Source organism: Pteropus vampyrus, unplaced genomic scaffold, assembly GCF_000151845.1.
Source record: "Pteropus vampyrus isolate Shadow unplaced genomic scaffold, Pvam_2.0 Scaffold681, whole genome shotgun sequence".
Taxonomy (NCBI): domain Eukaryota; kingdom Metazoa; phylum Chordata; class Mammalia; order Chiroptera; family Pteropodidae; genus Pteropus; species Pteropus vampyrus.
Window position 1 is genome coordinate 602,845 of NW_011889462.1, and position 15,620 is coordinate 618,464.

General features: G+C 47.3%; 1 protein-coding gene across 2 annotated transcripts; it reads right to left on the reverse strand.

The window, feature by feature from the left end:
* Window positions 1-3,087: 3,087 nt before the first annotated feature.
* On the reverse strand, window positions 3,088-7,121 carry FXYD4 (FXYD domain containing ion transport regulator 4). 2 transcript variants are annotated; one of them, XM_011385308.2, is made up of 7 exons: window positions 6,725-7,121; window positions 6,116-6,148; window positions 5,982-6,005; window positions 5,198-5,272; window positions 5,057-5,093; window positions 4,713-4,750; window positions 3,088-4,523 (listed from the first exon to the last, which is right to left on the reverse strand). In XM_011385308.2, the coding sequence occupies exons 1-7, from the start codon at window positions 6,762-6,764 to the stop codon at window positions 4,504-4,506; spliced, it is 267 nt and encodes an 88-aa protein (XP_011383610.1). In that variant the 5' UTR covers window positions 6,765-7,121; the 3' UTR covers window positions 3,088-4,503. The 2 variants fall into 2 exon arrangements, with proteins under 2 accessions (XP_011383610.1, XP_023381835.1); XM_023526067.1 differs by lacking the exon at window positions 5,198-5,272.
* Window positions 7,122-15,620: the final 8,499 nt, after the last annotated feature.

The window sequence follows — 15,620 nt, forward strand, 5'->3', positions numbered from 1 at the left end:
TTTGATATTCCTTATTATCTATCTCCCAGTTCACTCATTCTCTTAAGCTAAGTCTAATTTTGTTAAACATCAGTTATGTTCTTAACTTCAGTTAATAACTTTTAGTTCTAAAATTCCCATTTTTCTATGTAATGTAAAATCTCAGTTCTGGAGCCAAGAAGTCAAAATTAAGGTGTTGGCAAGGACATTCTCTTTCCGAAGTCTTGAAGAATTTTTCCTTGCCTTTCCATGGTTATTGACAGCTCTTGGTATTTCTTGGCTGCAGCTGCATCATTCCAATCTCTATCGCTGTTGTCACATAGCCTCCTTGTGTCCAAATTTTATAAGGACACCAGTCATTGGATTAGGGCCCACCCTAATCCAGTATCACCTCTTAAATTGATTATATCTGCAAAGACCCTATTTCCAAATAAGCTCACAGTCTCAGGTCCTGGGAGTTAGGACTTGAACATACCTTTCTGGAGGACACAATTTAACCCACCACACATAGGTTCAATTTTCTTCCAAAAATCTCCACATGTCATCTCATTCCTTGAACATATTAATCACAGCTGAATTCTAGGCCTAACTCTAATATCTGCATCTTCTTTATGTTGTCTGGTATAAGTTTCTTTTATGCCTGGATATTTTTGATAAGAGTACCAGATACTGTGTACATAAATTGTAGGTATAGAAAAATTACAGGACCCATGTGCTATTTTATCATCTGTCAGGATTGGTAGAAAGCATGCAACCAGATTTTTTAAAATTACTTTTAGAACAAGAGAAGCTCAAAATGGCCAATATATACTCAAAGGAAATTATAAAATGGTAATCTGAGAACAGCCAAATCTTTGAGCCAAAACTCAGAAAATTCTGCAGGCACCAATTTGAATTATATTCTGGTAGGGGTGGGAGGCCATAACAAATCTGTAAAATATAAATACTGCACAAATTAGGGCAGAGTACAAAAAGTAGAAGTAGCAAACATGAGAAGTTTGAGTATTGGTGTTCGTGGTGCAGTTGTTGAGTGGCCCTGGAGGCCTGAAAGGGCCTAAAGAGGAAGAGAATTGGTGATGCAGGGGTGCTGGAGAATTGGGACAATGTCTAACAGGGAGGGAAATGCAGTGCCCTGAAAACAATGTAGCCTGTGGTGTGTTTGAACAACACCAGGGAGGCAAGGTGAGTGTGTGAGAGCACAGGGGTGAAGTTAGTACGCTTGATGGTCAGACAAGGCCTGGAGTCAGATGGTGGGCCATTTTTCTCTAAGGTAAGTAGGAATCTTTGGTGTATTTTGAGCAGAGTTGATCTGACCTTGACTTAAGAGTATTCCTCTGATGGCATAGGACTTGGGTTTTAAAGTATTTGACAAAAATTGAGGGTAAGATACTGGTACCTTCTGGGAAACAAATAATACAGTGTTTTCAAGCCATTAGTCTTAGAATAAACCTTACTACTTTTTCATAGGTTAGTAGGCCTTTATTTTAAAAGCACTTTCTGGGACTACTACTAAGCAATACAAAATAATGAACTATTAATTCATGTAACAATCTGGCTGAATCTCCAGAGAATTATAGAAAAAAAAGTTATATATAAATTATGTGCTGGGTTAGAGATTGATTTACCTTCCAAATGAGATGTCTGTAATGTTCTAGTTTCTATAATAAACATGAAATATGTTTGCAATCAGAAAAAAATAAGATTGCTTAAATAAAAAGTGGGGGAGGGATATATAGTCCTCAAGCAGGCACAGTCACGGGGATCTCAGATAATGATAATAAGTACAAGAAAGTCAGTGGAGCCCTGTCCTTCAGAAACATGGCTCAAGAGCAAGATGGCCTGTGAGATCCTCTGAGAGGATTGGTTTCATACAGAGATCAGGATAATGCCAAGTCCCCATCTCAGATGTTGGGAAAATTGAGTTAACATGTGAAATGTTTATAATAGTGCCCTTCACATATGAAATGTCAAATTAAGTGGAAATTACCCTTTGCTTTCTCTGGTTCTCTCCTGGGCAACCCCTCATGTGGGAAAAGGTAACAAGAGGGAATTGTGACTAAAGCCACCAGGAGAAATAGGCCCAGGGAAGGGGTCTCTGAGGCACAGTGAGTAATTAGTACGTAAGAAGCCTGGGCAGAGACTCTCATCCTATGGTGACCTTTCCAGATCCCTCCTCCAGGGAGGGAAAAAGAGCTTGATTCCCGTAGGAATCAGCAACTCAACTCCAGAGCTCAGCCAACTTCACAGGCTAACACTCCATCCTTCATTGTCCTTCTGCCCCCCATCAGTCCCTGACTTCTCCCACCCAGGATTGGTTAGGTGCCCTCCATGAGCCCTTCGCCCAGGCCTGGGACAGGTAGAAGCAGCTTAAAACACCAGGTACCAGCCTGTTATTTGGACAAAGGCTCACTGAAGCTGGGCAATGAGTGGGCTGCACACGCTGGGGGTTGGGAGTCGTGAGGTCCTCATCCCAGAGTGGTTGCTTATAAGGACTTGAGGGGACTGTGGCATTTGTTCAGGAGAAACGAATGACGCTATTCTCGGCAGGTTGAAAGCAAAGCAAGACCTTGTGTTCCTGTCTCCCTGCTAAGTGGAGAGGGGACGGACACATGATGGATGTGCAATGCATTCCCACATCTGGCTGTTCCGGCCGGAAGCGTGGCTGCAGCTCATGTCAAAGTGATTTAGGTCCCCAGGCCAGGATAGGGTGTCCTTGTTACTGAGGATTTCAAACAGCAGAGCTTGTCACCATGTGTGACGATGGGGACCCAAGTTTCTCTCAAAGAACCGGCTGTCCAGCACTCAAAAGGAGCATTGTGCCAAGATCGATTTGTGCTGCCACTCGGAACAGCCGCAGAGTTTACTTTCCTAGGCGGAGTTCATTTTTACTTTCTCATATGCAATCTATTCACACCATTGTTTCCAAGGGGGTAAGGGACATGCACCCACTCCATGGGGGCAGCTCCAGGACCTCAAGTCCTGGCTACGCCCTCCCCTGGGGCTCTGCAACTGTGCCCCTACCCTCCTTTCATTCCCACTCCCACCTCCTACCTCATGGTTGAGGATTTAGCTCAGATGTCACTTATTGGCCTGATCACATTACCCTCTGTTGCCCATGCACCCGCCACTGTAGCACACTCCTCACAGGACATCAGGCTCAAAGCTGGGGCCTTAAAGGATCATCTGGTGAATAATGGTCTTGGCACACCTGCCCCATGGCTCCCTGCCGCACTGCATAACCAACTTGAACAGTGGCTGTACTTTCAGCCAGGTGTCCTGAGTCCCACTTGGGTTCTTCGAAGTTCCTGCTGCAGTTCTGGGCCAGCCTTAGAACACCCTCCCCTCACCTCCCTCATATGTCCTGCTTCAAGGGCCTTCAGCACATCTAAGAACTTCATTTTTAGACCTCAAGGCCCAGGATGGGCTGCAGAACAAGAAGCAGGGTACCCAGCCTTCAGATACCCTTGCACTGGCCTCCTGACCCCGGCCTACAAGTCAGGGGACCTAAAGTCCAAGATACATCATATTTTCCAGAGAATCTGGCACCACTCTGAGAAAGTGGAGTCTGGAGCAGTCCACCATTAGAGAGCTGCATCATCAACCCAGACCTAGACCCAAACTGTTAGCCGCTGCCTGGCAGAGACAGGGCCAACCTCTACTGCTCCTGCCCCAGGGTCTGTGCCAGGAGCAGGGACTGGGACGAATGTATTCCAGCTATATACGCCCTGGGCTGAAGAGGTTGACAACAGCGATGAGGCTGCAGGACGCATGCAAGAACCTTTCAAGTGAAGTGTTCCAGAAGTGGACTTTGGACACACAGACCTACATTTGCATGGATGGTTTTTGGTTCTAAAATGCACTATGTGGGCTTCTTGGGATGTAGTGGTGTCTCACAGGATATTACGTGGATTGGTTTGAGCATTACATAGGGTTTTACTGAAGTGGATCATTGAAGGAATTGCTGCATTTCCTGGGCTGTGTGAGCAATAGAGAGCATTCACTGGGTCTTAGTGGAGGGAGAGCCACTGTAGATCATTCCAGGTTGCAGAATATCATGGGTACCTGGCTCACTGGGACTTCTAGGGTCCCTAGGCAAGCTGTGGAAATTTTAAGGTCCTTTGATATAACATTGAGGTGTCTTGAACAGTGCATGGATGAGGCAGGGGAGCAGGAGATCAATTATTAGGAGGTTCTCAAAGTGAGGGCTTTCTGGGAGTGGGCCTCAGGACAGATGTGTGGCCACAGGAAGCATCAGCAGTGCATGCCCCACCCCGACTACCCCAGCTGCTGAGGGGCCTGGGCTTTCCTGAGCAAGAAGTCAGAGTCCCTGCCCAGTCCACCCAGCCCCACAGAAGGTCACAAAACCACAGGAGGAGTGAGACCAGTTTAATTTGGAAATAAACTTTGGACAGCCTCCTGATCAGAAGGGAGCCTAAGGGTTCACCATTGGAGAGAAAGGCCCCCAAGTGGGGAGGGAACAGTATGGGAGCTGGTGCTGGGAGTGCCATGAAGCTGGTCCTGTGCTCAACAGGTACTGGCAGAGCCTGTGGAGAGAATGGGGTCCAGGTCCTCACAGTCAGTCAATACATAGACATCCCATCCCCCTCAGCCTTGAGCAACCCCAAGGCTGGGCTGAGGTCCCGTCTCATATACAGCATGTCATTCTTTCACTTTCAAATTATATGGCCACCTTGCCTGAGTGCCTGGAAGCCTCTCAAAGAAGCCCATCTCACCTGGAGTGATGAGTGGAACAGCTTTCTCAGGTAAGGGGCTAAGAAAGAACACATCAGATTAGCATCCTTGGAGTTTCTGTTCTTCTCCCTTACCATGTCTCCTGGTGCCCTCTCCCTAGGGGACCCCCAACTGCCTCCTTGCTATTCTAACAGTGTCATTTTAAACAATACCAGGGATCAGAGCTTTCCCTGATTTGGGGCCCTTCAGAGTTAATTATCTGTGAATAATTCCACTGCAAACCCAGGGAGCAGCCAAGAAACTGTCCTCTTTCTCCAAGTTGTAGGACTTTACCCCAAAATAAATCTCAGCTTGAGGTGCACATAGTAGGAAGGCTGTGTCTCACCTCTGCTTCTGATTGTGCTTGCATTTGCATTTGCCACCTGTGAGAAGAAGAGACATCAGATCCTTGGGCCTGAGGTCCCTGGGCCACCCCTATTCCCACATGCTGTCCCCCATTCCCCACCCCACCAGCCCCTCTGCTCACTCAGGGCAAACAAGAGTCCAACGATGCACAGCAGCCCTGCACAGATAGTCCCACCCAGCTGCAGACCTTCCCAGTCTAGGAAAGCAGAGAGTGAACTGGCGCCAGCTTGGCTCCACCCTGGCTCCACCCCACGCCCTCATTCAAAAAATATTTATGAGCACCTGCTTGTGCAGTGGCCCTTACATTCCAGGCAAGGAGGAAAACAAGCCAGTAAATAGATACATAGTATAATATCTGGTGGACCAAGTGCTAGAAAGTAAAAAGCAGAAGAGCACAGAAGAAGGGAGTTTAAAGGTTGATCAAGGAGGGCTTTTCTGAAAGGTGGCATTTGAGCTGAGGCGGAGAGGGGTGAGGCAGCAGGGGAAGAGCTCAAGGGGCATGTGGGGACATTGGAGGACAGTGCCAGGCACAGGAAGAGGAAACCTGTTTGGGGGACTATAGGGCAGCAAGGAGCTGGGTGCGAAGGAAGGCAAGAGAGTGAGGGGAAGGAAGGAGGGTGATGTGAGATACCTCGGGACCCAGCAGCCCAGTGTCTCCAGCCCCCTCTCCAGAGAGAACTTCCCAAATTTGCGGGGGTGTCTTCCCTCCTTACTGGAATAAGGTTCTTTCAAAGACCGGGTTGCACGTTGGCCTTTTTTTTTATTCTTTGGTTTGACCACGTTGACTCTAATCCCCAGTCCTAGCCCCATCTCATTGGCCTCCACATCACCCTTCACCAACCTCTAGCAAAGAGGTCCAGGATAGGCAAGGGTAGGGGTGGAGGGTGAGGGATATCAGCTCTTACCATAGTAGAAGGGACTGTCTTTATCTGCAGGAAAGAAAATAATAATAGTAACCAGAACTAGAAGGCAGGATGTGGAATCTTTGAGGGAAAATGTGGGAGCAGGAGCAGGGCAGTTTCTTTGGGCCCTCACTCACCAACCAGGTCATTGGCTTCCAAGGCAGGCAGGCCTGGGTGGGAGAAGCAGAGACTGGGTGATAATTCATGACACTAGTCTCAACATGAATCAGCAGACAGGACCTCAGCCCAAAGGTCAAGGACAGACAGCCAGTGTCCTTGGAAGGCACCCTAGAATCCATTCCCTTCCTCACACCTTCCCAAGCCCCAAACAGCACTGGTATTTTGTCTCCCATCCCACAGCCTTTGGCCTCCCATTCACAGCCTTTCCTTCTGTTTCTCAGGCTTCCTGCTGTTCTTTCTGTACTGGAAAAGGGATGATGTGTTGGTATCTTTTTACCCTCTCCTGAGAAGCTTCCCACACAGACCCTGCCTAACCCTCTGCTTCCTGAAGAAATGGGGAATGCTTTCTTTTCATGCCAGCAGAGTTTAAATACCCAGGATAACTTTTGAAACATCTATTTTTTACTTGTACTGTTACTTCCTGTACTATCATTTCTTGTTATTTCGACAGTGTAAATGAAAACACATTTATCTGACACTAGGCCCCCTTTGAGAGATGCTGCCCTGGTCTTCACTGCCTTAGTGGGCATGTGAGTGGCAGCAGGGTCACCTCTTGAAGGACTCACCTGCCAGGATGAGGAGAAGGCCCCAGGTCACTCCCTCCATGTCACAGCTGCAGGGCAGGGCTGTAAGGGAGGGGATCGGGTTAGGGTCAGGTGGCTCCCACCTGCCCAGTGGGAGAGCAAGGGCACCAATCGCAAGGGTGCAATTGCTTATAGGGCTGTCTTGGGAAAGTTACTAACTTCTGTTTCCCCATTTAGAGATGATAATAGTAGTGTCTTGTGGGGTTATATGAATTGAATTAATACTAGTTAAGCGCTTAGAACAGCCCCTTTACGTAGTTAAGCGCCCTATATGGCTTTGTTAAAATCTGCAGTCAGATGCCTAACCCAAGGTATGGTGAGCAGGGCTGCTGTTCTAACTCAGGCACAGATGTCTCCTTTCCTAACACCGCTGCCCCCTGCCCCCCCACCCCCTCGCCAAGTCTCTGGGCTATTGTTCCCAAAGGTCTGGGCCTGAGGCACTATCAGGCTGAATTCCAAGATAACTTCCACAAAGGGTGCACCTAGGCCTGAGCTGGGCAGAGGAACAAGCAGCAGAGCAGGGGAAGTGGGGAGTGGGAGGATTGCCAGTGGCAGACAGACTCTTACCCCAGCCCTGGCAGGGGCCCTGCTCCAGGCAGCCCCAAATTCCACTCTCAGAGTACAGACTGCTATTGGCAGGAAACTGCTTGGTGGGTGGGACATTGCTCCTTTCTCCTTTCTCCTTTCTCTTCAGGGTGGTAACTAGTTCCTGGTGTGGCTAAGCCCAGGAGATAAGGCCCTTCCCAACTTTCTGCATATTGTTAGCTGCAGGAAGGCACAGGGATTGGCAGTGTTCCATACAGAAGCCGTTGTTATTTGCTGGGCTAAGCAGGACAGAACTCTAATCTACTCTTAGCCATTTAACAGCTGTGTAACTCAGCAGGTTACTTAACCTCTCTGTGCTTGTGTCCCATAAAATGAGGATAATTATAATAATAGCAACTCATAAGACTATGACTGAATTAAATAAGTTAATATGTCAAGCCTAAGAACAGTGCCTAGCACATAGTAAGTACTAAAAATGTGTAACAATAATAAATACATAAATAACTAGGTCCTATTGCTGTAGAAGGAATGGTCTATTAACATGCTGCTTCTATATGTGAGGATGTGTAGATTTTGAGCAGTCTCTAAAGCTGGCCCTCCTTTAGACTGCTCTGCCTCTACTCATTTTACCACCCTGGAATTCCTGGATCATGAGGGTCGCAACTCCATTTTACATATTCTTTAGCCAAAGACTGGCTCCTGGTTCTTCTAGCCCCCAACCCACCACCCATGTGACAGTGGTCACAGAGCAGACAGTCTCCAATCCTCAAAACCCCCAAACACACACCCAGTTACCGAGAACGCCCAAGCGCTGCCACCCCTTCCTCAGGCTGGTACTCTGGGTTGCCCCTCCACCTGCAACCCGAAGTCCTAGCAGTCACCTCCTCACCTGAGAGCCAGTTCTGTTGAGCTCACTTGAGAGAGGTGTGCACAGAGCAGGTCTGAGGAGGCTGCTGGCGCTGTGTTCAGCCCAGTGGGTTCCAGCTCTTTAAACCCAGCAGCCTCGCCCAGGGCAACAATACCTTCAGACAGGAGGGAACTGGTCAGACTCTAAAACTCCTGCAGCTCCCTCTCCACCCTGTGCTCTTAAGGAGACAGCTCGCCCTGCCACACCTAATGCGAAACAGAGCCCCTGGGAGCCCCAGGACCATCTCAGTTCTGAGCTGGTGCTGAAAGAGAGGGATGGGCAGCGCCTTAGACCCTTCTTTTGAGGAGAAAGCAACTTTCAGCTTCTTCAGCTCACCTAGATCATAAAAGAGGAGCCCTAAGGTGTGCTGGAGGGGGATGAGGTGTTTCTGGGTTCTTGTGCCAGCAGTGAGGATTCCAGGACTTCTGTGTGGCAGTGTCCTGGAAACACTGGAGTTGACCTGGAGTCAGGAACTGTTCTTGAGGCTCCATTTCCTCAGCGGTCCCATTGCTTTTCCCTGGACTGGGTGTTCATGGGAGAGGGCACTGCTGGGGCTGACGGGCACCCCTCAGGATCATCCACTCTCTGACCAGGCCCTGATACCCACTTTACCCAAAGAAACTGACAACTGGAATTCAGAAAGCACCCAGGTCCAGGCCCTGGTTTCTCCCCTACCTCTGGGGCGGGGCTCGGAGGAAGCAGAGGAGGACCACCAGCTCCAAGATAAGGAGTGGGCTGCCTCCTTCTACAGACCCCCATACCTGCCTTGTACACTGCTGGCCTACTCTTCTCTTGTCCCTCACCCCACCACATACCTTTTACCTGTGCCCTTGGCCCTGGATGACCCCAGGCCTCTCTATTCTGCAGTCCCCTCTCCCAATTTCTCTGTTCACTGCTTTTCCCACTGCACGGTGACTGAAGGCAGGAATGTTGCCTCCCTTATTCCCAATGGCCAGCCATGGGCACCGAAAAATAGATTTTGATTGAATTGTTGTAGGAGGAGGTAATCAAGAGGATGTGATCACCAGTTGACCCTTGAGCTGGACCCAGGCAATAAAAGGCTCCTCACCTCATCCCCTGTTCTTGAAATTTATGCTCTGCCTGTTGATCTAACAGTGGGAACTGTTCCAAGGACATAGCTTTGTGTATTTTTTACTAGTCTCAGACTATCAAAAACCAATGTTGTGGCTGGATAAGCCCTTGTGGTTATTATGATTGCAAGATGCCCTTCAGCAATAACCATCAAGAAACTTTGAAAAAAATAAAGATTTATTAACTCACAGGACCTAGAAATTACCAGAACACCTGAGCCAAACAATAAGATAGTAGGAGAGGGGGAGAGGAAGAGGAAGAATGGAATGGGCTTGGGGCTCAGCATTTATTGGGGTTGAGGGTAAGGGCCTAGAGTTTCATGGGCTCACAATTTATGGGTGAATTTAAAGCATAAGAGTGGGAATTTAAATCCTGGGAAGAGAAAAACAAAATACAAGTAGCTCAAATGGTCAGTTATTGAATTCAACTTCTCAGTGAGGGAAGGTAGCCTTGTTTTTTATCTAGTCTTTGTTTAGCTCTTTATCTACAGTGGTTAGCAATATGTTTGAGATAGTTATCTTTGAAATGGATACCTCATACTTCAATCAAAAGCTTAAGTCAGGCACTTGCATTACGAAAAATAAAACAACTCTCTGGGCTAACATAACAGTAAGCTTTGAGAGTATAAGGTGGTGTTGAGAACACCTGGATTATGTACATGACTGAACCCAGATGAGGCCTCTATATAAGCTTTAAAGATTCTGACAGCCAGGCGCAGAGATTTACTCATCTTGTGGTTGTCCAAGTCAAACTTCGTAAGTAAGTTCCCATGCTTATTAAACCTGCTACCTACCAATCTGGAATGTTCTGCCTCTTTCTTCACTTTCTCCTTACCCTCCATGTAGGGGATCAGTTTGCAAAGCAAAAATTGTTGAGTCAGTGAGGACAAGAAGCCATCAGAGGCTCCCAGTGCTGGGTGGCAGGGGACAGGCCAAGGCCATGAAATGCAGGGCGGGGAGGATTCCAGTGAGTAGGCAGGGGGAGGGCATTCCTAGTGAGAATGTGTGCATATCCTTATGAAAATCTTCCATAGTGCTCCCTGTTTTCAAGTTTCAGTTTGCACAGTTTGACCAGAGGCTCTGGGGCCAGAAAAATCAGAATTTGAAGCCTATTTCTCCACTTACTTACTGGGTGATCTCAAGTAGCTCTTTCATCATTCAAAACTTCAGTTTCCTCTCCCGTAAAATGCAATAATGACAGGATTTACCTTCAAGTTTTGGGGTGGAGGTGCTGCAGGGGCTTAGGTCTGCCCCATGGTCAGCCCTTAGTATGTATTTATAGAATGAACACCTCCCATGCCTGGGGTGGGGAAAGTTCGTTAACCTCAATTCAGAAGAAACATTATTAGCACATTAATAGTCAAATTCAGGCTCTGTTAGTTATTAGCTATGTGTATTTCAGTAACTGACTTACCGTTTACTTATCTATAAAGTGGGAACCATGACCGAGACTACTTTGAATGTTTGTGGTAGGACATTTGATTATGCTGCTCAGTTCCCAGGAGCTGTTATTGTAGTTGGGAATGGCCCTGTGTATACATGGTGAGATCTGCAGCATGAGAGAAAAGGGGTCATCATTAGAGAAATCTCCGTGGGGAAACTGCATTTCAGAGCAGAGAAAGGTCTTGCTTAATAAGGTCACACCGTGGGTACTCAGCCAAACTTTCTAGACTCCTCAGCTGAATTCTTCTGCCCTGTCAGGCTACAGTGGGAAATAAGCAGCAAGAAAGCAGGCATTTGTAGTAAGGGCACCCTTTAAGTCACCAATGCCATCTTTGCTTTATAGGTCTTCATGAACTATATATGAAAGGGACTTCAGATCCACTTCTCCAGAAGGACTAGAGCTTTTGCTCCGCCTTGCGGCTTCTGCCCTCTTCTGGGACCACCACTCTCATTCCTATTACCAGGAGGTCTTGTCACTTTTAAAAGGTAGAAAGAAAACTTCGCCTGAGCCTGGTGGTATTGACACTGGTCCAGGGTAGGGGACTGGTTGAGCCTGGGGCAGAGCCAGGGGAGGGAGCCCAGCTACCTGTGAGTAACTTCTGCAAGCACAATGGTAGGTTACCACCTCGTCTCCTCCTTTTGCCAAAGTTGGCCGTGTAGGAGCACCATGGCTGAGTGCTGCGTTGTCCCTTTTCAGAGGCCTCGAATTCTCTCCACACACTCAGTGGCAGGCAGCAATGTACCACACTGAAGTGGTACAAATTCAGTTCCCAGGTTAATGAATTCATCTTCTTAGATATTAAACCCAGTACTTATAAATGGTCATGAAATGAGGTATGGAAAGCTATAGAAGCTTTGATTATTAAGAAAAATATACTAAAATGTTATTTTATTCATTAGGAGTATTTAGGATGAACACTTGCTCTGTCAAGATGTGATTCCCGAGGAGCTGGACTGGCAGTGAAGGCTGTTTTCAGGAAGTCACACTCAAAGAGGGCTGGTCACTGGCCCTGCTTCTTAGACATGCATTCCTTATCCACATCCCTGGAGCCATCCATTAGGTTTTGATTTCTTATCTACTGCATGGGAGAGCTGGGTAAGAGGCACTGAGACCTACAGGGAAATCAAACCTCAGGTGATGAAAGCCTGGGAGGAGTGGGTGATGGAGAGCCAGCCTGTTGGCTGGGTACAGATGAGAGTCTGGAGATATCAAAAGTTGTGAGAGAAAACTGCTAGATCCAGCTTTGAACTCTTTCTTCCCTTTCTGGACTCAGCACTGCAAAGGATTCAAAGTATCTTGTGTGGAAGGAGAGTAGCCACCTGAAAATCAGCATTCACGCCGGAGGACTCCTTCCTCTGTTCATGTCAATCACTGCCACAGCTCCCACACTTCCATACTGTGGTTTCTCCTTCTCCAAGCACTACCTATTGCTCTGTGAAAAACATAGATGCATCCTAAAAACCAATTGATTTCCCTGAGGAAAAATAATGAAACAGGACTTAACTAAGATTGACCAGAGGTAAAATAAAAAGGAAGTGGCTCATATCCTGTGTGGTAGATAACATGAGTTTCTAGTGGGAACATAACATGAGTTTTTTTCCCCTGCCTTCTGTGGTAGACTGACTGTCACAGGCATCGGCAGAAGACCGAAATTGTCTATTTTGAGAGTTCTGATGCAGGAAAAATACACCATTCCTGAGAGAACCAGAGGAAGAGCAGAGGAAAGCTCTTCTCTGAGGCCTCTCCCACCTGGTCCTACTTCCTGGGATCCGTCTCCATCAGGAGTCTCATCGCTTTTCTTGCCGTCTTATTACTGACCCTTTTGAGGTCAGGTACCCAAACCAAGGTCTTTCTGCCCAGAGTGAATAGAACGAAACTGAATTCAGTAAAGCAGAGTAGAAACTTTATTCTCTGATCAAGGAATGGAGAGGAGTGAACTTGTGCTTGAAAGGCACCTTCTTCCTGAAGTGGGAGGTCCGGGAGCTTTTAAGGGGTTTAAGGTAGATAAGTGGGATCAAGGGGTAGTGAATTTTTAGAAAAGGGGTGGCGATTTCCGGGGAAGAGTTAAGGTATGTGCAGTCCTGACGGCTCCATTGCACGTGGCACTAATTGTGCCTAGCAACATACACTTCTCCCCACTGGGATAGATTTTTAGTTGTGTTAATGAAGACAAATTCACCGGAAGTGTGTGTGTGTGTGGGGGGGGCGGTCTACTGTAACAGCTATCCTGAGCTTCTGGGTCTGCAGGTGCTGTGGTTAACCGTTAGCAGTTCGCCTTAGTTTCTGTAAGCAAGCATAGCTTGGCCTAGTTTAGACATTCGGGAACAGTAGGGTTTTCTAGATGATAGCCTGGTGACGCTCTCTCTGCATATTCCTGATGTGTACTCAGGGTGCGGCAGATCTGGGGCTCAGTCCCTTTGAAAACCGTGTGGGGAGGGAGGCAGCCTCTCTGCTCACCTGCCTGCCTGTATGAGCAGGAGGTGAGCAGGTGTAAGATAGGGTGGAAAGATGACCATCTATCTGAAGGCTAGCGACTGTGGAACGAAAGGCTCACTTTTCCGGAACTTGGCCTTGGCTGACTCCTGCGTATTGGGGAGCCGGCGGGAGGGACCCTTTGCGCTGTGGGATCTCAGAGCCTTCTGGACGAGGGGCTACAGAAACGAAGTAGGGGCCTCAAGAAGGGGAATACAGGGTCCCTGTGACAGCCATTCCACTCAGGGGTCTGGCGTGATAGCCCGGGTCCCTTTGTTCGACTGCAGCCTCTAGTAGAGGATCCTTCCGCATCTAGGCTTCCTCCAAGAGATCATTCACGATCCACCCTTTCTCCCTCAAGCAAGGAGTAGAGAGACAGCCAATCGGAGCGGGACCGTGGTGGCTTCTAGCCAATCAGCTTTAAGGGACGGCCGTTGAGGCGAGGCCGTGGGTGAAGCCGCCAGTGAAGCAAGGGCCCAGCCAGTGTGGGTGGGGCTTTCCTTTCGCGGAGCGGTACCGCCCCTCTTCGCGCGGATTGGCTGTCCGGGTTCATCAGTGTACCTGTCAAGCATCCTCTCTGCGTCGCTATGCTCAGCTCCTCGTCTGCATCCTCCTGTAACTGTCAAGTCTCTGGTTAATTCATTGCTGGAGTTTTTGTCCATCCATCATCCGTCCGTTCGCTCCGCCATGATGGTCACGGTCTTCTGGAGGTCGTTGTCTTAAGTAACTGGCACCTTAGAGGCTGGGAGGGATCGCTAAAGTGAAGGGTCAGCACAGCTGGTGAGCAGAGAGCAGGCCCGGGCGGAGGGGGATGAGACAAGCCAGTGGAAGCGGGCTGCGTGGAGTGAGGCAAGAAAGCTGGTGGGGGAACTGGGACCCAGGGAGGGCTTCGGGCAGGGGAGAGACATTATTAGAACTACATTTGAGAACGTCTTTCGAGGGGTGAGAATGAAGACCTATGCAAGAGCAGAGAAGCGGGAAGGGTTCAGAGATCTGAAATACAGGCTGTGCCACGTTTCATTGACCCTCCTTCGTCTTCGTTCTGCTTCTTTCAGAGCTCGGTAATGCTTTCCTCTATTCCACAGGCCCCTTAGCACCTTTTACTACTCATGTCTCTCATCAACCAGACTTCTTAGCCCTAGACCTTAGAATGGAAGTACACACCTCTTCCTTTTCTATGGGCACTTAACAGTCAACAACTTCTAAAATAAACCTTTCTGTTGTTTTGCCTTCCCACTTACCCCAACCTTTCTCTATTTCAGAGTTCCCCCATCTCAGGTCACTCCTTTATCCACCTGGTCCTAAAGGCTACCACTAGGCACGCCACATGGAGATTATTTGTTGATGTGTCTCCCCTCAAGCTATAATCCCTCCCCTGCCCCCTTACTCTGGGGAACATCTGCTTCATTTACAACAACAGCCTTATTGAGTGCTTGCTACCTGGCGGTCTGTTTTCCAGGACTTCCGCATGTTAATTCATGTCATCCTCACAACCCATAAGGGAGGACTCCACTCAATTTCAGGATGAGGAAATGAGGTGAAGAGAGGTTAAGTGCAGCTGTTTGGCCACACAGCTGGAAGTGGCTGCCTGGCCCTAGAACAGGCTGTTAACTACCACTGTGCATTAAACTGTGCACGTGTTTTATTTTTAACGTGATTTAAAAACAGCTTCGTTGAGATAGAATTCACCTACCATACAATTATCTCATTTAAATTGTACAAATTAATGTTTTTAACATATGCACAGAATTTATACACATTTAAAAATATATACTTGGTATGAGTGATTTTTGTGCAGATGATATTTAGGTATTTTGTGTCAATAAGTGTACATTTTATTTTCACTAGCATACCAATTGTTGAAAAGTTGGTATTGCTATACATGTACTATGTGTACCATGCTTTTTAAATTTAATAGGTAGTAATTTGATTTTACAACTTCTAAAGTATTTTCATTTTATTTATTTATTTTTATTTTTTACACCTACAGCATCTGGGCTTCTCTAGGTGATCTCCCATCCAAGTACTAATCAGGCCTGATCCTGCTTAGCTTTCAAGATCAGACGAGATCAGGCTTGTTCAGGGTATCATTGACATAGACGGTATTTTCATTCTAATATAATTACTTGATGTTTATTTACTCATTCAGCACTGATTTTTATTTATGTATTTATATCTGTTTACTGATTCAGCACTGATTTACTACTAATTCTATATTTTGAATCTCATTACAGTTCTGGCACTTTTCCGGGAACTAGAGGTTCTAAACAGGTCAGTGCAAAGCTCCTGCCTCGAATAGCTGACATCATGGTGAGGACAAGTAGGAAAAAGAAATAGATAGTATAAAATTTCAAGTATTGATTGACCGGTGTAGTGAAGACACCTGAAACTTTGGCTGAGGTGTAGAGTGCTGGGGTA

What these genes read in the sequence shown, in the direction of transcription:
- FXYD4 (XM_023526067.1), bottom strand. An exon ending in AAGCACAATCAGAAGCAGAG is followed by an intron (nt 4,751 to 5,056) that starts GTGAGACACAGC and finishes GTTCTTTCTTAG; the next exon opens with CCCCTTACCTGAGAAAGCTG. An exon ending in TGTTCCACTCATCACTCCAG is followed by an intron (nt 4,524 to 4,712) that starts GTGAGATGGGCT and finishes TTCTCTCCACAG; the next exon opens with GCTCTGCCAGTACCTGTTGA.